The sequence below is a fragment of the Pithys albifrons genome, chromosome 3 (genome assembly GCF_047495875.1).
Source record: "Pithys albifrons albifrons isolate INPA30051 chromosome 3, PitAlb_v1, whole genome shotgun sequence".
NCBI classification, from domain to species: domain Eukaryota; kingdom Metazoa; phylum Chordata; class Aves; order Passeriformes; family Thamnophilidae; genus Pithys; species Pithys albifrons.
In genome coordinates, this window is record NC_092460.1 from 46,023,796 (window position 1) to 46,045,758 (window position 21,963).

At 46.1% G+C, this 21,963-nt stretch overlaps 1 protein-coding gene across 3 annotated transcripts in view; it reads right to left on the bottom strand.

Moving 5' to 3' along the window:
• Positions 1-10,660, bottom strand: part of ITPR2 (inositol 1,4,5-trisphosphate receptor type 2) — a 243,975-nt gene extending 233,315 nt beyond the window's left edge. For 2 of the 3 annotated variants that reach the window (XM_071551613.1, XM_071551611.1), the window contains exon 1: positions 10,353-10,660. In XM_071551613.1, the coding sequence (XP_071407714.1) occupies positions 10,353-10,444 (92 nt within the window). In that variant the 5' untranslated portion in view covers positions 10,445-10,660. The remainder of the gene's footprint in view (positions 1-10,352) is intronic. The other variant, XM_071551614.1, reaches the window with a different exon arrangement.
• Positions 10,661-21,963: the final 11,303 nt, after the last annotated feature.

Consider the following 21,963-nt stretch of genomic DNA (forward strand, 5'->3'; position numbering starts at 1 on the left):
AGGAGGGAAGGAGGGAAGGAGGGAAGGAGGGAAGGAGGGAAGGAGGGAAGGAGGGAAGGAGGGAAGGAGGGAAGGAGGGAAGGAGGGAAGGAGGGAAGGAGGGAAGGAGGGAAGGAGGGAAGGAGGGAAGGAGGGAAGGAGGGAAGGAGGGAAGGAGGGAAGGAGGGAAGGAGGGAAGGAGGGAAGGAGGGAAGGAGGGAAGGAGGGAAGGAGATGATGCCTTTTTCAGCAGAGCCATTTCCTGAGATAATTCTTTGATCTCCTGCCCGAGGCAAGATCTACAGGGAGTCTCCAAAGAGTTCCTTTGGGTGAGGTCACCAAGGATCTGCTCCCAGATCTGTGAGCACCTGGAGCTGGAAGAACAGCCCTATTAGTTCCTGCAACTAAATGTTAAGCTGCTCTCCAGAAGCCTCAGCACAGGAGTGTGTACTCCTTCCTCAGATAAACTGAACTGTCTGAAATTTTAAGCACCAACAGGAGTTCTCCCCAAGCAGATTAAAAATTCTATTACATTTTGTCACCTCCTTAAGTCCCCTTTGTCTTTTCATACCTGGTTTCCCTGGACAACTGATCTGCAAGTTCATTTATAAAGTCAAGCCTCTGCTGAGGTTCAAACACAAAGCAATCCAAAGCTTTCCTCACCCATATTTTGTGGTGAAACAGCTCGGGACCACAGCAAGGATATTTCTGACCAGCTCACTGAGCCCACCTGGCTGTTTGAGAGCAGGGATATTGCCTGCTCTTTTCCCGGACAGTTTTTAATTGCTGCCCATCAAAGGTTTCACTTTCACCTGCAAATCATCATTCAAAGTGTCACTACAAAACTCCTCCTGATGCACCCAAGGTCTTTTTACAGATGGCGTTTTCATTGTTGTTTTAACTCCACCTGCAAGGCTTCCAATTCTTGTTTTAGAAATCATATCAATTCTCTCTGGACTCTTGAGTGTGCACGTTATTTCTTGCACTGTGTCTCCACATGTAATACCAATCCCAAATTTCCCTTCTGGAAGTGGATCCACCCCATGATTCCACATTATCATTAGCCACAAGCAATTATGTCAGTCCTGGAGACTTAAAGGCTGTTTCTGCTACAAAGAAAAGTCTGAGATGGCTCCAGGTTATTTCCTTGATCATTTCTTGGGAAATAATTTTATAGAATCACTTAGGTTGGAAAATCCCTTTAAGATCACCAACCAAGGCCAAGAATTGGTGAATTACAATTTTCCTGGACAGAGGACAAACCAAACAGCAGAGTTTGCCTGATAACAGTTTGCAGAGAGAAGAGAGCTCAGTAGCCCATTCATTTTTATTGCTCTTGGGTCAATATATCAGATTTACTCTGGCTCTGACTGACGGTTTTGTGACCCTCTCTGGACTCATTTTAGCTTGCCTTGATGATGCTGAATTTCTTTCTAAGAAGCTTCTTGGATGACAGGACTCAGCTTTTCCAAGTGTATGTGCTTTGGGTGAGGATTTCTATTCCTTCAGTCACCTCACTATAGGAAGGGGGAGGGATTTTATCTCTCACCTCCATAACAACTGAAGAACATTAATAATTGCACTTACCACTGTCACTGAGGTTCCACCCAACATGGAAAACTCTCCTCAGGACACTTTTTCCTTGTCATGATAAACCTCATTCTGCATCTTTAGAAACATACCTAAAATGGTTTTACTACATCCTCAATATTCCAGAGGGAAAAAGCTTGGGGACATTAACTGGTCCAGTGGCAGAAAAACCTGTTCAACTACAAAAGTTAATACAGACAAGACTTATTGCCTGCCAGGTCCTGACCTTGTTTTGTTTCTGTAAGAAAAGCCACTGCTGACACAAACCCCTGACCCAAACCCTGCACTGCCCCCCCCAATTAAATCCTAATCCAACTCCTGATTAAATCCTAATCCATCTTTTAGTACCCCTGAAGACCCAGCCAAAGCAGTAGAAATCTTAACCTGGCTCCTTTTCAACAGGTTCTTTATTAAAACTGCCTGTTGATAGCTCTGCAATTTAAACCTACAAATGTGCAGGGGGAGGATCTACATCTCAGGTCACTTGTACGGGAAACAATGTCAGGAGACTTGCCCATGTTTTAGTAGTTATTTTTTCTGAGTGTAAGAATATGTAATACCATAGAATGGTTTGGGTTGGAAAAGATCCTAAAAATCATGTGATTCCAAACCCTGCCATGGGCAGGGACACCTCCCACCAGCCCAGGTTGCTCAGAGCCCCATCCAGCCTGGCCTGGGACACTTCCAGGGATGGGGCAGCCACAGCTTCTCTGCCCAACCTGCGCCAGGGCCTGCCCACCCTCACAGGGAAGAATTTCTTCCCAATATCCAATCTAACCCTGCTCTGTCAGTCTGAAGCCATTCCCCTTATCCTGTCACTCCAGGCCCTTGGAAATAGTCTCTCTCCATCTTCCCTGTGGGTTCCCTTCAGGCCACAATGAGGTCACCCCAAAGCCTTCTCTTCTCCAGGCTGAACAATCCCAACTCTCCCAGCCCTTGCTCCATCCCTCTGATTAGCCTGACACATAAATTGTTACCTCCTCACCACCAAAGACAAAAAAATCCCCTAGATTTTCTGTATGTTACTTTGTAACTTTATCATTTAAAGGCAAGGAATTTTTTTCTGTATTCTAATATTCTTCATAAATAACATGCTATAATGATACGTAAGGATATCTGAAAATCTCCATGTGAAACTTGGACTTCCTGTATTTACTGCAATAGCTTTAATGTTCTTAAATCAACGTAAAATCCAAAATAATTGTATATAATTTCACTAGATATGTTACTATTTGACAGTGAAGCTTGACTAACTTCTGTCTTAAGTGAAAAGCATTACAGGCACTGCCCTACCTGACTTTTACATCAGCAAGCCTGATGTAAAACCTCATTTTAGAGCATCAAAATTCTCCTCCTGAGCCTGACTTTTCCTCTCTCTGTAAAGAGCCAAACTGGCACAGCCCTATCAAACCTGGATCAGGAGTGAAGCCCATGGATCAGACCCTCAGGCTGGAACTGAGTCCACCTTAGTGATAACCTCAAAAAATTGTCCAAGATATCAAAGAAAATACTACAAACAGGCACTTAACATTTTTCACTCTGTGCAGTTTGGTTGTTGTTGTTGTTTTTAATTAAATATTTAAATAAAACCAGCCTCTCAGAAATCTAAACCCAGCTAAATTCAAACCCAAATCAACAAGGTCATGCAAAAAGCACTGCCCCTCTACCTGCAGAGCACAGGCTCTGACTTTAAGTTGATGGAAGCAAATCACTCCTGAACTCAGGGCACTTCTTACGTTTAGTTTGTGACCATTCTGGTTTTCAGGCTTTTCTCCACCAGGGAGTTTTCAGCTGCCCCTGCAACACTGATTAACTTGTGGGTGTCAAGTGCAGGGAATAAAAAAGCTGTTTGAAATTCAAACAAGCTCCTAAAAGAGAATGGAGATAAGAACTCCAAGCATCGGATCATAACAAGTTTCTGTACCTTGAGATTCATAAAAAGCCTTTGTTGATTTGCTTTTAAATGACACTGATTTTTATCTGCCAGAGGTCAAAGAATAAAAACTTGACTGTTGGTTTTAATATCAATTCTTCGTACAGAGAAGAGCTGTAGTAAAGTTTAGTGTCAAATGGTGACAACCACACCTGGAAATGCCCTTCCAGCCTCATTCCAGCAAATATTTCCATATAAATTCCAACTCTACACCTTCACTCAGGCAACAACCTAAAGAGGTATTTCAAAAGAATTGCCCAAACTTTTTTATATAAGAATTACCGAGTACTACAATTCATTATAACCCTAAAACTGCTATTTCTTTCTGAGGAACTGAAACTTCACCTCAGACACTCGCTTAGAGAAGGTGATATAATTATGCATTTTCTTAAACAATGCCAAAAACCCTTGAAAAAAACCAGAAAAACAAATATTCAAGTGTTTGAGACCAGCCTCAACCATTTGAGAGTCACAAAAGCAGCACTAGAGCAACAAGACCCCTCCTGGCACAACCTTTTGGCTGCTACAGCCAAAACAGCCCCTAAAAAACCTCCAGCGGGACCCAATGCAGGATATGAATAAAACAAGTACCTTTTAACCCTGTTTTTTTACCTTTGCTTTGCTTAACTCTCCTCCCAGTTTTGCAATCCAAACCTTACCTTGCTGGAATGTAATTCCTTGGGTTAAGTTTGTTTTGTATTTGAAGTGAACTCAGGGAGTGAAAACAGAAGATATTTTTCCAGACACAAGGAACATTAAGCAGCTGGAAAACTGGGGCTTCCCTGTGACCCAATCCAGGAAAAAAAGGTGGGAACGCTGGGAACTGGGATTCACCTCCCACACAGCTGCAGGTGCAAACCATTAAGGTTTAACATCAGGAACAGCTGAAACCAGGACCTGGGTCAGGAAGTGTCTACACATCTACACAGTGGTGGAACTACTGATCCAAGTAATTAGATGGAATTAGACTTACAAATAAATGAAGTTTAAAAGAATCAGTCATAAGGGGATTATGTCCTTAAGATAATTAAAATAAGCATCTCTGATTAAGTGGCAAAACAGATGAAGTAAAAAGCAAAATCCCAAATGACCTTTTCGTGTTTCTTTCTCCAGTTTTTCCATAAATATCCCTTATCAAGTCCATCACACAAGGGACAGCAAACCTTTCAAAGCCAGCAAAAACCAGACCTTCAGGAGCAGCAGATCCATGTGCAGAGGACACAGCTCCGAGCTGCTGCCCAACAAACAGCAAAGGGCCTCCAACAGCAGCTGAGCAGAGGGTTCCTGAACTTCTTGGGGAACAATATTCCAGCTGGGGAAGTCAAAGGCTGATCTGATTCTGATTCCTTCTTCTGTTGCATTTTAAAAATACAGGGGAGCTGTGATTTCTAGTGACACCAAGAGCCATGTAAAGAGCAGTTTGGTTGAGTTAATGCTCTCATAATGTAAAAGTTAGAGACATTAAGTCATGCAGGTGGAACAATCTCCCCTCTCTTTCCTGGCTCGCCCCCACATTATGCAGATGGGAAGTTGGAATGTGTCTTGTCTCACTTCTAAATCCCTCTCATTTCCATCACTACCACACAGCTTACAGGTAGACTCTCTTCTCATTAATGCACCAGTTCCTTCCCTAATCCCAGCCTTCCCTCCAATCCTGCTTGATGGTGCTCTCTGAACCAAGGCTGTTCCAGTCTCATAAATCATTACACTCTAATTAAACCCAACGCTTTTTTCGCCTCACACCCAAACCGTGCTCTGCAAACTTCTGAAAGGAGTCTGAGCCCCGCGGGGCTCGTTCCTCTCTGCATTCCCCCAAGGCTGCTCTGTGGAAAGCTTTGTCTCATTGTTTATTTAGAGATGCCACTGTTGTTACAACACTTGAAACGAGCATCAAAATAGGGTGGTTATAAATAGCAGAGCTGGAGCCGTGCCTAATTGCCAGTGAGAGTGGGTAATTACAGAGGATATGAGCTTTGATATGTGTGCTGCATGGGAGATGCAGCTGCATTGTGTGTCTCCATCTCCACTGACATGGCATTTACTGTAAGATCAATGCAGGTGTTTAATAATGCATCTCATAGAGCTTATGCTTTAGGAAGTTATCACAGGAAAGCAACACCCCACGCAGCTGAAAGGTGCACATTAGCAGATATTCCAAGCAGGGTTCACACCAGGGCTGCTGCATTAGAAAGACAACCATATTCCTGAAAATGCCAACCCTACACAGTATTTTTAAAAAATATACACAAACAAAACTCTAGGATTTCATTAGTGCTGTTAGTTTGGAGGATAAAGTACCAAGGAAATAAAACATACTAATACTTTTGCCAACAGAAAAGCTGAAATGCATCTTCCCTTTCCTCTGCTGGGTGTTATTTGGTTCTATATATATAGGAATTAAATTATGAGTAATTCTAGTTATGCCACTCTCACTTTCTTCAGGCTTTTTTATTGTTTCTTGACTAATTACCTTTTTTCAGCTGGGACATGAAAGAAAAACTTGCTATTAATTAAAGGATGGATACTCTGCTCCTTAACCATAGCTTACATCTTCAGACAGCAGGAGAGCAGGGTTAAAAAAATCAGTGCTCTGATGAAAACACTGCACTGATGTGTTTGTAGCATCTCCAGTCACTACATCTTTCCTCTTAGCACCATTCCTGAAGCCACCAGGATGACACATTTTTTGCAATATTTTGATTTATGCTGTTTCTAAAGCACTTTCTATGTAACCTTGTCTCTTCACAAAGTATGATTGATTGACTCAACCTGTGTGTGAAGTCCAACTTCAATAAGACAACTCCTTATTGCACAGTGGAGGGGCTGGAATGAACCTGTGACACTTCAAACCAGAAAGCTCCAGGAAGCAATTTGAAAAAAAAATTAAAGATATTGAAGAAAAATCAATGTTAACCTGAAGGAAATTAGCAAAAATACTCTACAACACCCTTTTTGCTGCTAATTAGAAACACATCTCAGCCCCTCTCAACATCCATGGCCATGTATCCCTGAGCAGGAGGGCCCTGCTTCTCACCCCAGTGACTGTGTTCCATGAGATCTCTCCATGCATATTTCTGGAGGGGAGACAGAAATGCAGCTCCCCATGGTGACCAGCAGGCCCAAACTTTCCCACAGCTGATCCTGCCCATTGTCCTCACTTACTTTTTTCCTTCCACCTCTCCAATCAGAAATACCTTTTTCCCCTTGTTGCACTGATAGGTGATTAATACAGTTTTAATTCCCAGCAGGCATCACTGACACCCTTCACAGCCCAAACACCGGGAAAGGTAGTCTCAAGTTGGTTCACATACCAGGCTAAGACAATTTAAGATAACTGGATTAATCACCTGGCTCTGCCACACACTCCCTGTGAGACATGAAGTCTCCAACTGTGCACGAGTTCCACTGTGTAAACCCCCAGTATGAGTACAGCTCAGTAATCCAGCACAAAATATATCCTGCAATGGCAGGAAGTTATCGATGGATGTTAATTCCTTTTCCCAAATATGCCCTTTTCTGCACTGAATTGCAGGAGTATCAGCTTATGCATCCAAAAGCATTATCCTGTTTAAAAAAGAGGGAGGGAGATGGGAAAAGCCAGATGACACACCATGAGAGCAGCACTTAAACCCAGAACAAGCCCAAAGCCAAGCAGAAAGACACAGGGCACTGTTTGGACTCTCAGCACCTCAAGCATCCAAAGGCTGCAGCAGCCACAGAGAACACTGAGCCCTGAAACCCTTTCCTGGACCATCAGCCAGAGGTGCCCCTGTCCATGTGGGATCCACAGCCTGGAACATCCTCCTGGAGACTAGTGGTTACACCTCTTATTCTAAAAACCTGAGCACAACCTCTGCCTCGTATAACACGAATACAGGAGGAGGAATTTGGAGCAGCAGTGGCTGATTCCCTCCCCCATCCCACCCTGCAGGGCTCACCCCAGAGGCGGAAGAGACGTTCAGTTTCCTCTTCTGACTAAGAGGGATCAAATGTGAAAGCAGAGCCCTCACACTCCCCTCCAAGATCTGGTCATAGCAATGAAACAGCTCAGAGGCAAGAGGACAAAAACACAGGTTTCTTCCATCTCAAAGAAGCGCCCCAAACCCTTTGGGCTCCAGCAATTCCCAAACCCTCACTGAAGAGGGAGGCGTGGAAGGCCCTCCTGCCCTCCCCTACCACAACTCAGCACCACTCACCTGGACACAGGGCCAAGGAAACAGATCTCCTGTCTCCTAAAAGGCAGTCTGGGCCTCCTGAACTGCACAAGAGGAAGATTTCCACGCTCAGGTTGTAGTAGATAATAACCTGATCCAGCACAGGATCTGAGTGGCTCAGCTACATCATTCTCTTAGCATGTGAAAATTTATGCACTAGCAAAAGAGGAAAAATACATAGAAATTTCCCTCAAAACTCATCTGCTGAGCTGGTTCAACCCTTCAGGGAGGGAGGTTCACTACTGTGGCAGAGCCCCCTACTTCGAGAAGTGCTGGGCACCTTTTTATTTATAGAATGGCCTCACTCCTGCTTTGTTTAAGAAACAATTAGCCTTTGACAGCTTAAAATAAACAGGACTCCCTCTATGCCTCAGAGTCACTAGACCTGAGCTGGATTCCAAGCCCAAGAAAGAGCAGGAAACTCCCCCATGGGCTCCATAGTGTAGGACAGGTTAGTTTGCCCAGCAAGGTCTTAGGTGCAATCCTGGCAAGAGCAATTAAACAAGGACCCACAGCAGTCAAATGAAGAGGGCAAGCAATCATTGCCAATCCCACCCCACCCTGTCCTCACCTACCAGAAGCACCTGTGGAAGATGAGGCTTCCTCTTTCCAGGTGTTTGCGAAGTGCAGCTGGGCAAGCTTTTCCCCTGAGTGTAAGAGGGTTTTGTGCCTCTTGTGTTGCTGCAACTATTCCAAAGGCAGCAGTGGCAACAGTTGGCACAGAAATGGTACCCTGGCATCACAGCTTGAAGTGTCAGTCCAAGCTCTTTTACCACCAGCAGAGGGGTCACCATTCCCATTCAGCACACAGGGGAGTTTTTCCACTGGTGACTTCAAGTTTCCTGCAGCCTCCTGGCTCTGTGGGTGCTTCTACCATGCCAGGGAACAGTGCACAAAAAATGCTGGATTTAAAAGCCAGCAGAGGTACATCAGCACTCTTGAACTCCCGGCCTGTGGCTGAAGGAGAGACACACAGGAATCCTGTCTCATCCCAGGCATTTTCTTGAGCTGGGCTAAAAGAGAGCCTGGATGGAGTGTTGGCTTGAACTCAATTATTTCTTCTAGTAAAGAGCTCCCATGTGCCTTAAACAGGCTTTGATCTTGGCCTCTCATCTATAAAACTGGGAGTGAAAGTCCTGCCTTAACTCCAAGGGATAAGGAGAGGATCTCAAGGCTGTGACATGGCAATGCCAAAGCACATATTCAAGCTGTCCAAGCACCAGTCACAGCACAAACATCTGTGACTGCAGACAAGCAGGTGTTCTCAGAGAGGAAGAGCACAATGAAAAGCAAAACACAACAAATTTTGCTTCCTCCACGTAACAGAAGACAGAGATGAGAGGGAACGACACAACAAACCAGTAAGGAAATACACCGACAAAAAAGAAACGCTAGGATTACAACAATAAGAAACAACGTCCAGCAATTAACAGTTGCAGAAAGCAAATGTTTTCAGACAGGATTTAAAATTGCAAGGGTCAGCAAAACAAAAGGAGATGTGAGACAACACAGTCAGTGAAAGAAGGCGCCAAATTAACAAATGGAGGAACCAACTGCTGAAAAACACTTGTCAACAGATTAAAAGAGCGAACAGCAAGGATTGGATGCAATAATAAAACTGAAAAAATATAAAAGACCTTAAACACCAGCTCTTTTAGAGTAACAGCACCACACCAAGTAACTTAGACACTCATTGTTTGCATTTTAATAACTGCAGTTCCCCATGGGAGGGATCACAGACCACAGGGAGACTCACACAGATACAGGAGTGATTCCCGTGTTAACCAGCCTTGGCAAGTGGAATTCTTAGTCCAAAGGTAGCATTAACATTTAAGCAGTAAACGACACTGATGTTTAACTAGTTTGAGCTGCCTTGTCTACGGGATCACTACAATCCATGCAGCGCAGATGTTTCCAGTGATAAAGGTCTCACGACAGGCTTACTTTGGACGTGTCACAAGTTACTGAAATTATGAACATCAGATGGAACCACTGCACCCTCGGGACCCCCCACTGCAAACAAACTAGGTGAGTGTTCAAAGAAATGTGTCAATGTATCCCTGAGATTTTCCCTTCTGGATTCCAAGAAGGTGCTTAGAAGTGGCCGAGGTTAATAAAAAATTGAAGCAAGGGGTAGTTCAGCGTGAGCAGCCACGGCTAAACTACACCTTTTCACCCTGCAAAGAGAAACAAGAGCTCAGGGGAAAAGCACCTCCATTAAATCAGGTGTGCGATCGTAAATATCTGATCATGGGCAACCACAGGTAAGACCTCAGGCAGACACGAGCCAGCAGCAAAGGCGTGCGGGTTGAACGAGATGATTTACGGCGAGAGGAGCGGACAAGCAAAGGCAGCGAGCAAGCAAAGTTCTTCGCCCTTTTCGCCCGTGTCAAAAATTCTTAGGGCTGCAATAAATCAATAAAGACGAGCTGGACACGAGGAGCGTGTAAGGCCACAGCCCCGCGCGGGTCCTGCCGAACTCCGGCTATTCCCGGGGGTGCAGGAGCCGAGCGGGGAGCTCGGAGAACTCCTCGCATCCCTTCCCGTTCCCCACCACTTCCTACTTTCCGCGCTCGGCGGGGCAGGACGCGCTGCCGCCCCTTCCTGTGCCCGCTGCCCCCCGGCCCCGCACTCACCCCAGCGTGCTGATGAACCCGTTCACCGAGCCCTCGGCGTACAGGGACACGATGTCCCCGATGTACAGAAAGCTGGACATTTTCTCAGACATTCTGGCTCATTTTTTTTCTTTCTTCTTTTTTTTTTTTTTTAGTTTTTTCCAAGCCCGCCGTTCCGCCGCTCCCTTCCTCCGTCAAAAATAAAATAAAATAAAATAAAACAAATGCAATGAAATAAATTAGGAAATTCAAACAGGAGCCAGCAGAGCGGTGCGGGCTGACATGAGCGCGGGGTGTGCGGCTCTGCCCGGACCGCCCCCCGCGCCTCCTCCGCCCGCCCCGCGCCTGCCCCGCCCCGTGGCCACCCCCGCACCGCACCCGCATCCCCTCTGGCAGCTACCCTCTGCTCCCCCGCACCGCACCCGCATCCCCCTGGGCACGCAGCCCCTGCTCCCCCGCACCGCACCCGCATCCCCCCGGCCACCCACCCCCTGCTCCCCCGCACCGCACCCGCATCCCCTCTGGCACCCACCCCCCGCTCCCCCGCACCGCACCCGCATCCCCCCGGCCACCCACCCCCCGCTCCCCCGCACCGCACCCGCATCCCCTCTGGCACCCACCCCCCGCTCCCCCGCACCGCACCCGCATCCCCTCTGGCACCCACCCTCTGCTCCCCCGCACCGTACCCGCATCCCCCTGGGCACGCACCCCCTGCTCCCCCGCACCGCACCCGCATCCCCCCGGGTACCCATCCCCTGCTCCCCCGCATCCCCCTGGGCACGCACCCCCTGCTCCCCCGCACTCCCCAGGCACCCATCCCCTGCTCCCCCGCACCGCATCCGCATCCCCCCGGGCACGCAGCCCCTGCTCCCCCGCACCGCACCCGCATCCCCCCGGCCACCCACCCCCTGCTCCCCCGCACCGCACCCGCATCCCCTCTGGCACGCACCCCCTGCTCCCCTGCACCGTACCGCACCCGCATCCCCCCGGGCACCCATCCCCTGCTCCCCCGCATCCCCCCGGGCACGCACCCCCTGCTCTCCCGCACCCCCCGGGCACCCGCATCCCCCCGGCCACCCACCCCCTGCTCCTCCGCACCGCACCCGCATCCCCTTAGGCACGCACCCCCTGCTCCCCTGCACCGTACCGCACCCGCATCCCCCCGGGCACCCATCCCCTGCTCCCCCGCATCCCCCCGGGCACGCACCCCCTGCTCTCCCGCACCCCCCGGGCACCCGCACCCCCCGGGCACCCACCCCCTGTTCCCCCGCATCCCTCCGGGAACCCACCCTCGGCTCCCCCGCATCCCCCCGGGCACCCACCCCCGGCTCCCCCGCAGACACCCTGGCATCCAGCCCCTACTCCTCCACCAGCCGAGAGAGTAGCCTCGGAAATTCCATACTTCGGGAATTCCCCACGCTGGGGGATCGCAGGTGGTCGCCGGTACTGAAACCCGCCAGGGGAGACATGGTGTCCCTTCCCCTCCTCTTGTTGTGGTCACCAGCCCGTGTTACCCTCTGGTTTATGGCTGTCAAAGTTCAGGAACTTTAATCCTTTAATTTTTTTTAAACTCAGAAGCAAACTGTGCGTTAGCCCCTGTGTAGGACTTGCTAGAGTCAGGATGGGTCAGGTTGGAAGGGATCACAGTGGGGCATCTGATGCCATGTCCGGCTCCAGGAGGGCCATCCCAGAGCACATGGCACAGGGTTGTGTCCAGATGGGTCTGGAATATCCCCAGTGAGGGAGACCCCACACCCTCTCTGGGCAATCTGTTCAGTGCTCAGTGACTGCACAACAAAGAAGTTCTTCCTCATGTCCAGGTGGAACTTCCTGGGCATCAGTTCCTGCCCGTTCCTCTTGTGCCATTGCTGGGCACCTCCGAGCAGAGCCTGGTCCATGCTCTGTCCCCTCCCTGCAGGCACTGACAGACATGGGGGAGGTCCCCTCTCAGTGTCTCTTCTGGAGGCTGAACATGCCCAACAGTGCATATTTCCATAAGATACTTACCACCAATTTAACAAAAATCCCCCGCACTGTGGATGTAGAGAGCACGCCAGAAGCCTTTTCTGCCCAGGAAAGCAGGGACATGGCAGCCTCCCTACTCTTACCAGAGGAAGGAGGCCCAGCTGCCACAAACCTATTGCCACGGTGGGATTCTTACTCTTAAAAACACTGTTCATACTTAAAACAAAAATGTAATTTTTACTAATTAAGAATCTTAATATTTCTCCTTTTTCTGATTTTTCAGTTTCTGATTACAGGCAAACTCAGCAAAGGTATTTGTTACTCAGTGTATTTTTCCAACAGGTTGTTTGGATTTTAAAAAGCCAACAACAACAACAAAGAAAGAAACAATAACTCATGCAAGTCTAACAGGCTGATCAATTACTAATTCTCAAATGATAATATAGCTCTAGTTGCAGGAATGTGCAGATTCCTGGTAGTGAGTAATAAGCTGAGGATTTCACACTTACATTTAATTTCCCACATTGACAGCTTCCAGCTTTATCTCACTTCTGAGCAGAAATTCTTGACAACAGAAATGATGAGCCTCAAAGTAAAAAAAAAAAAAAAAAACCACAACAAAAAACTCCCCTGTTATGCCATTCGAGAAGTCCCTATTTGATGGTGAATATTTTGGATTGGTTGCTTTTTTTGTGAGATGGAGAGGGACTTTTTACAAGGGCATGGAGTGACAGGACAGAGGGAATGGCTTCAAACTGACAGAGAGCAGGGTTAGATTGGATATTAGGGAGAAATTCCTCCCTGTGAGGGTGGGCAGGCCCTGGCACAGGTTGGGCAGAGAAGCTGTGGCTGCCCCATCCCTGGGAGTGTCCAAGGCCAGGCTGAATGGGCAACCCAAACCAGTCTGTGATTCTATTGTTATGATTCTGTGCTCTGCGCCACCCCCTGTACAGACACACACACAGGCCCTAAATTTGACACTTCACCAAATTCTTTGATTCCAGTCTCCTGGAGCAACTAAACACAGTTGTTAAAGCATTTCTGGAAAAGCAACACGAAGAGAACAGGTGACAGATCCCACATTCTGGAACCAGCCCCTGCACAGGAAAACTGAGGATGAGGCTCTTCCAACTGCCCCAAACACACTGTGAAATCCTAAAGCAGGACTAAAACATCCACACGAGGACCAGAAACTGAAAGTCTGAGCAGCACAAGGCACCAGAGGGGAAAAGCACTAACCCAGGGGCTTTCCAAGGAGCCACCACAGAGGGCTCAGGTGGTTTATTCCAAGGAAACCTGGCTCTGGACAGTTTAACCTGGGGCTGAGCAGCAAAGGCTTTGCAATGCATTGACAATATCCTTTGCCCTCCTGACCCTGTTTATCTCAGCCATGTTATACCAGGCTCTAATGGCCTAATTAAGATACTTTAGCCAGGGAGATTTCACATTTCCCGGCAGTAAATGAAATCCTGGCGTGCTTTAGATCAGTGGGAGTTTTTCTAAGAATGAATTGCAGAACTTGGCCAAGCAGCAAGATTGCCTGTCCTTGGTGTGCCTGGGAGCAAACCCGCATTTGGGACCATTCTCAGTCAGGAAGGTATAACCCTGTTGCCTAAACACAGGTTATTGGGGCCACTTGAAGTGTCCTTTGGAACGTGGGACACCCCTGGGGACTGTCAGCAGGGAAGCAGGACTACTGTGTCCTTGACAGCCCTGCCTGTGTGTGCTTGGCCAGTACACGAAGGTTAATTTAGGTCACTTTAGAAAATATTTAGTGTTTGCTTGTGGCTGATAGGAGCCCTACACTTGCAGTCATCTTTGTCCCTTCCCCCTCCAAGGAAATCAAGGCTGAATTTTTCATTTCTCAGCTTGTTCATCTTGGTTTAGGCTGGATGGTGCCAGAGCTGTTACCACCTCTAGCTCATTAGTGATATAAATGAGATGAAATCTCAGCCCAGTGATGGCTATTAACTAGAAATGAGTTGTATGAAATCAGCAGTTTTGCAGGAAAAAAAAAGTGGAGGTCAATCCCAGAGGGCAATTAAGTATTTTAGCAAATACTTAATTTTAAACCTGTGCCCCTGAAACACTCCCAACAATCTCACCGAGGTTACCAGACTATTTGTATGCTGAAAATAACGAAGCCCTTACCCACTTTTGCAGAGCAGGAATTAAATTGGTACAAAGATGATCCTGGAAAAGCAGATCTGAGGAAGCCTTGCTCATCCTCTCCCTGCAGACTGAAAAACAAAAGTAGTGACATATGCTACTCCAGCATTTTTAACAAGCATTAACCCTCTTCTAATAAAAATAGTGATTATGCCTCTCTGGGTGCTAGTCCTACAAAGATAGTATCTAGAAAAATTTAATTAAAATGAAAGACATTTTGTCATAACAAGCCTATGTAGGAAAAAAATAAAGCATGGTCAGAGATGGTAATGGAATATTGCTTCATTTCTCTGGAGCAGAAATAACCCAAATTGGTTGTAAAATGGATATTTTACTACAGTTTTTCACCTTGCAATGTGCTGCAGGGTGAAGGTGAGGCTGGTTAGTCAGTAAGTGGGATATGTTTTCCATCAGTTACCTCTGGTGATCCCAAAGCTGGGAACACAGGCAGGAGTCACCAGGCAGTGCTGACAGACAGCCCCAGTGCACATTTTACCCTCTCTGGTGGAAAAGGGAGGAAGTCTTTCTTTCTCAGCTTTCATTTGTAGTCTGTTCCTTGTTTTCAGAGTCTGAAGTGATTTTTACAGTGATATTTTGAAATCAGCTGTCCCTGTAAAAGCACTTGGCAATATTTCAATGCAGGGAAGTTTTACCACGATCTTGGTGTCCCAGATTTTCATGTTCATCAGGGGGCTGAGGCACAGGAGAGAAGCAGTTTATCTACAGAGGAGTTGATAAAACACCTCATTGCAGCACCAAGCACCCACTTGAGATGTGAAAATACACAATATTTGAAAGTCCTCAGACTCCAAAACCTCACCAAGTAAATAAACAATGTCATCACTGCTCCTTTTGCACCCCTCACATCTTAGGGAGATGTCTGGATTTCCTGCTCATCTCATCCAAACAGGAGAGGCTCCTGACAGGAGCTGAGCTTTCTGTGCATTTGGAAATTGCCTGATTGGAAAGATTTGAATCCCACACCTACACAACCTGCCCCTTGTATGAAGTTACAGACACACAGGCCACTGCAGTGAAGGCAAACTGAACCTACCAGAGGCTTTACAGAACAGGCAGCACTGATGTTTGTTTTCGGGAAGCAGAGGATGGTCCAAGGGAGAAGGGGAAAGGTAAAAATGCCTTTAACTGTTTTAACATCATAGATGGAGATGGGAGCAGGCCAAAACCCAGGCAGGTTTACCATTACAGCTGTATGAAAGTTTGGACCCAAACTTTTGGCTTTGTTTCTTTCTAATAAAGAAAAAAAAATCAGAAGAAATATCAGACCATTCCAGACACTGATATTTAAAATCCAGCTTTGATTTTAAAGCCCAATTGAATATTTTTCATGTATGATTTTAAAGCCCATCTGTAGCTGGAATGTTTTTAATGCACTAACCTGAAGCAAGGCACAATTAACAGGTGATGTGAGGAAGGCCTGGCTTTTAAAGGCACCTAATGAAGTTTCCCACACAAGCTGGAGACGCCCATTCCCTTGTGGATATTCATATTTGAGGCACCCCAGCCCCTCCCTGAGCACCACGGCATTGCCAAACACTGACATGGATAAAAGACAGCACTCCTTGGCCCACAGGTTGGATCAGGGAGAGGCAGAACAGCTTATTTTGACAGTACCCGCACACAAGGCTTGATTTATGGCTGGTAGGGCTTTGTTTTCCTTTGCCCACAGCAAACTCAGGGCACTGGTGATTTCTGCAGAGATAGCCAGCTGTGGGGACTCGTTTGGCCTTTTCTTCCTCCCAGTGGGAGTTGTTAACTCTTTGCTGGTGTTGTTTTAAACAATATGCAGGTAATTGGTGCCATAGAAAATAAGGTTCAAAAAAATACATGCCAACAGAACACTCCGGGGGAAAGGAGGCCTGACAGAGATAAATGGGATTTAGCAACGTAATAAGGCAGGGAATCATGCAAAACAAAAGTCAGGATTTGATTCAGAAAACCAGAATATGGAGCATACAGTGCTGGCTTGCCCACTTCATTCAGCCCGGCTTAGTGGGAACAGGAAATTCCAGAGAAATTCCTCACACCTTGTTTTATAAAGGGCTTTCTCTGAGAGGGAAACACATTTTTCTCCACATTAGAGGTGGGCAGCTCCCACCAGGACATGGGTGTGAGCTTTGCATCCTCACCGGATCACACTGTGGTGTGAATCCACAGGCAGGGACGGTCTGACTTGCTCTTTCCCACATCTGGATTTCCAAGAGCTAATATATGCATTAATTCAAGTAATTAAATAATCACTGGCTTGCTGTAATAATGCCTTGAAAGTAACAAACTTAGAAATGAAGCAAACTGAAGTTATTTGTGAATTAATTACTTAAGTGAAAGGAGTTTGGGTTAAAGAGGAAGCCTGGCTGCCCTGGTAGCTGTGGCACAATAAATAAAAAAGAAACTCCTAAGAGGAGCTCCAAGCCATCCAAGTGAAGATATTTTCCCCTTGCAATCCATTCAGGCCTTTTGGAAATAAGTTTCCAACCGTTCAGCGCCCCAAGCTGTTCATTCAAAGAGCCAAAACACGGAACCCCAACCACAGCAGGAAGGACAATGTGCCTCTCTCTGCAGAACAGCCCCACAGAAAGGATGCTTTATTTGGAGAACTCAGGAAGCTGAAGCTTTGCCTTCCATCAGCTCCCAACCACAGAGAGGGCACACAAATGGGCTTACTATTCCTCCTTGGAATGAGTGCCAATGGTTACACCAGGTTTTCTTTCAGAGCTCCCTGCCAGCCCCACAGCTTGGTAGTCAGGCAGTGTCCCCTGGGCTTTGCTTTGCTGCTTGGCTGCCTCAAAACGAAGCCTTGCCCTGCAAAATAAAGATAGAGGGATGCACCTCGCTGGAATTTTCTCTTTTGCTGGTTGTCAGGAGGCTTCAGAAGGTTCAAACCTGAAAATGCAGGAAAAGGAGTGAGTCATCTTCATAAAATAACACAAAAAAGCCTCCTTTTCAGTCCCAGCTCTGACCCTTGCAACAGGAGGATCAGCAGACCTGTGGAGTACAGTGACTGTAACTAAAAAAAATTATGTTTTGAATCCTGTAATTAACATTTTACAACCAGCTGACCCAGGGCAGTGGTTAGTGTGAATAAAACATAAATAATACACAGCACTTCTTTAGAATAATCACATATGAAATCATCCAAGCAACATTGCACAGAAGCTCAATATTGTACTTTTTAAACTCCAAAGTAAAGAAAACTTTGCACGAATTTCCACAATAAAGTCAGAAAAAACCAACAGTTTACTGAGAAGCCTAAAAATGGAACTGCATTTCCAAGCTGGATTAAGTGGCAATAGGAACAAACATAATAAAAAAGTGGAAGACACCTGTAATTGCAGTAGGGCTGCAATTTAATTGCAATCATGGAGCTTGGAAAGTGTACCTGAGGAATACCTCCCTCCCTTTCCTAATTTTATCAGAAAAATGTAGAAACCTGTGGGCTTTGGGCTTCAGCACTGCTTAAAAAGCATTGTGGTTTTGCTGGTTTTTTTTTTAATCATCGATTTTATTTTCATATTTAAAAGCTTTTGCAAAATTAAAACTGTTGGGTTGGGGTTTTTTCAGAATTGTGTCATTTCATCAGCTTAGAGGGGAAAAAAGAGCTGTGCCAGCTTTTTTTGGTTTGTTGACCACATTAAAAATTAGCAGAGGGGAAGGAAAACTGTGGATATTTTTCCCTCAAGCAGCTGCTGTCTCGATGCCCATCCTCCATGTCTGACTTTGGGATGAAGTGGAAACCTGGTCCAGGTTTGGGCAAGGAGACAGCAGGAAAAGCAGGTTTTTCAGGAGAACCAGCCTTTCCCTCTTGGAAGCAGAAGCCACAGATCTTCACCTTGAGACCATCCTAAAATTAAGTGGAAATAACTCCTTAGGGAGGAGAACACACAAGGCTTTGGGTTGTTGGCACTGCATTTCCAGAGGAGTAATTTAGGGAGGTCTGAAGTCATTAAAATCCATTTAATTAACTCCTCTCCCTCACCCCTCTCTAAATGCACAACCCCGAGTATTGAGGTTTCTCAGAAATGTGTTGGGAAGGAAAAATTAGAAGCCAGGAAGGATTTCTTTTTCTTATTGATTACTTAAGCAGGGAATTATTGGATAGGGAAGCACAAGAAATGCTCTTGGGCAGCCTGAGCCCTTCACATCTGAGCAGCACTGAGCACATCCTCCCAAAGTCTCTCCTCCTTTCACCCGTCCCAAATCCTGATTACTTCCCAGGACATTATGGAATAGTTTAATTAGCACAACCAAATGACTGGGCTGTGATTCCAAGCAGGGAGAAAATGCCTTTGGGGATAAATATGGGCCAAGATTTGAGATTCACACCACTATTATTCAAACTGATTTCATGCCTAGAGGAAGGAAGGGCACTATATGGGAGATGTTCCCAAAGGATTTCTGCCATCTCAGCCCAGTTATGACCAGGAAATAAGACCTTGAATAAGATTGAGAAATTAGAAACAGTTTCAGTTTGGGGTTTTTTTATAAATTAATATGAAGTTATGGACATCAAAACATGTTTGGATCCCCAAACTGGACTTTCTTCCTAATAGTCCAGAATGATGTGGATTGAAACAAAAATCTTGCCCAAAAGAATGCTGGATCCTGAACTCCTAAATTTACCTGGAAATTTGGAAAAATAAATGAAGGCTGGATGACAAACATATGGAAATACCTGAATTGCTTTTACATTTAGAAATACCTCATAATTTGTCCATGAGAGTTGGAGGGTTTTTCTTTGGGGTTTATTTTGGGGAATTTTTTTCTTTTCTAGATGTTCCTCATTTGGTTGTCTTCCTTAGATACTTTAAACATAACACAGCTGAATCCTGAAAAGCTGAGACATGCAATTTATGTAATTTCAGATCCTCCAGCATCATGAGATTTAAACAGATAAGTGATGTGGGTGCTCCATAAAATCCCTGTTCCAATGCCATACAAAATCCACTGCAAAACCTTCTGCTTCTCTGTAGCTTCTGCAAGATGTTTTCCATCTTTGTAGCAACTTAAAAGCATGGAAGTGTTTAGGAAATGAGGTTTGCACTGATCTGAAAGCAGCCCCAAACAAGTGCATTAAAAAAGCAGAACCAATACCCACCATTTCCATTTGGTCCATCTGCAAAGGGCAAAGTCAGCAGCAGATAAATTGTTTTACCAGGGAAATGGGATCTTGGTTGAAAAGCACAGAAGAAACACATGTTGTTCCCATGTCCCAGGCAAAGAAATCGGCCAATAAACCCCAAGATTTAACATGGTTACATTTAGCACTACCCTTGATGTTGTCTCCTCACTGGGCTGCAGGAACTTGAAATTGCTGGTTGCAAATAACTGGAAAATATCAAAGTGCAGCCCTGCCATGTGCCATCAGCACAATTAGCACCTCTGGGAACTGCCATCTCCTCTGTGCCAGGGACAGAAATAGTCCAGTTGCACACTTGTTATTCAGTAAAGAATGTGCTCCCATTTCTCCTTTTCAATCCCCTGGCTCTTGCACATCAGCTACAAACAGGGAGCACAGAGGACTTGGGAAGCAGTGGGAAAAAACAGCCCTGCCCCAGCAGCAAGAACCTTTCATTGTATTTTGATAGATAAAAGTTTTCTCTTGGTTATCTCATCTGAAAACCTGGTTTATCCCCCATTCCCACTCCAGGTAATGACCTTACCTTGACAACCTCTGTGTGAGAAAGCAAAGGGTGACCCACACAGGGCACAGCACAGGTGAGGAATGGAAGGACTGAGATTTCTGGGATGATATTTATAAATTTAGCCACTGAGGAGCAGACATGCAGGAAGAGTTTTTTGCTTTGTGTTTATATTGCAAGGTGACAAACCCTACTGGAAGGGATAATTTCTGTTCCCTGACCAAAAGCCAAGAACCAGCTGCAGAATTCTTACACTCACTCCCAGAAAAGTGCTGCTGTTTCAATAACACACATCAAAAGGCAAAGAGATATTGCTGAAAAATGAAAAGTAAGACTCGAAGGGAAAATGTGTTTCTAACAAAGCTAAAGATTAATGGGCAAGACCATGAGGAGAGAACAGGAGGAGCCACGTACAGTTTGTGTGTGGAATTAGCTGTGTTTTCACAAAGCTCAGAGTGAGTGAGATACGCCAGGGAGCTCTGGATGCTCTTTGCTCCTGGTAAATCAGCTGCTCTTCATTATTTCCCACTCCTACTGCAAGTGCATTCAGCTCATTTTTAAGCCAAGTATTTTCTGCACCCAAATGGCAAACAAATCGCTGATTAAATGGAGAGATATCATAGCCAGAAGATTTGCATCTCCCTAACAGCACCTCAAGTCATGCAATTATGCTTTGTAACACCACTGCAAAGGGCTTGAATAAAATCCCCCAAAGCCAGAGCTAGTAATTGCCTCAAAATGAGGTTACTAATTTAATTTTTAGTGCCAGCCCCTCCCCCCACACACACCCCTGAGGGGTGTTGTGATGCATGAAGGTCTCCAGTCTCCAAAACAGGAGTAAATTTAACTCTGCCAATGATCCAAACTCCACATCCACAAAGGACTCACCTCTGTGCTTCCTCCCAGGAGCACTGGGGGTAAGACAACAATCCCAAATGTGCACAAGGATGATGGGAGGCAGGACAGGTGAGCTGTGACTGCCCTTCAGCAGCTCTCTGGGAGAGGGAGGCATTGCTCCTCATGGCTTGGATTGGAGGCAGGAAAAACTGAAGCAAATATGACTTGGAGTGGAAAATAATTTGGCCTGTGGCATTTGTTTTGCAGCTTTTATTGATGAGTGTTCAAAGGCATTGGTTTCTGACAGCTGCACATCCTCTAAGATGTGGTAAGTTAAGAGGGTAAATAAGTCTCTCCTGCTCCACCTGCTTCAGCATCTCAGGAGTCAGATCCAGCCTCAGCCTCAGATTTGCTGCTTCATCCACCCAAAACCACCTGGGTTTAAACATGGGAGAAGAGGGAGAGAAAGAAATCTCTGGCTCCCAGCTGGAGAGGGCCAAATAATTGTATTCCCCACACTCAACTACATTGATTTACTACCTGCTCAACAGATGAGAGTCCTCCATGCACATATATAAGAAACCTCCCAAGGACTGCCAGCTGAATCTCCACTCTGAGCAGGTGTTCTCACTCCTGTCACTGCTGAAGAAAAGGGCTCAGCTTTAACTGGGTTTAATAATTGTGGCCTTAATTCCATTGACGTTTGTTCAGAAAATGGAAGTTTCCAAAGCAAGCTGCAAAAGGTTTGGTGCACAACTTGAAAAGCAAAGCCAACTCTTGGTATTTCACTTAGCCAAGGAAAAGCCAAACAAATTGAAACATACACACAATAGATTAGGGAGGGGGGGGGGGGAGAGAGAGACTCGTGGCTACTGATGGACAGAACCCTCCTTGGCATTTGTCCTCAGTCCTAGCTGAAGCCTGGGAAGCAGCAGCCAAGCCCTGCAGTATCACTGAACATTTTCAAGCAGTGGGATTCAGACATGGTTTGTAACTTGCTC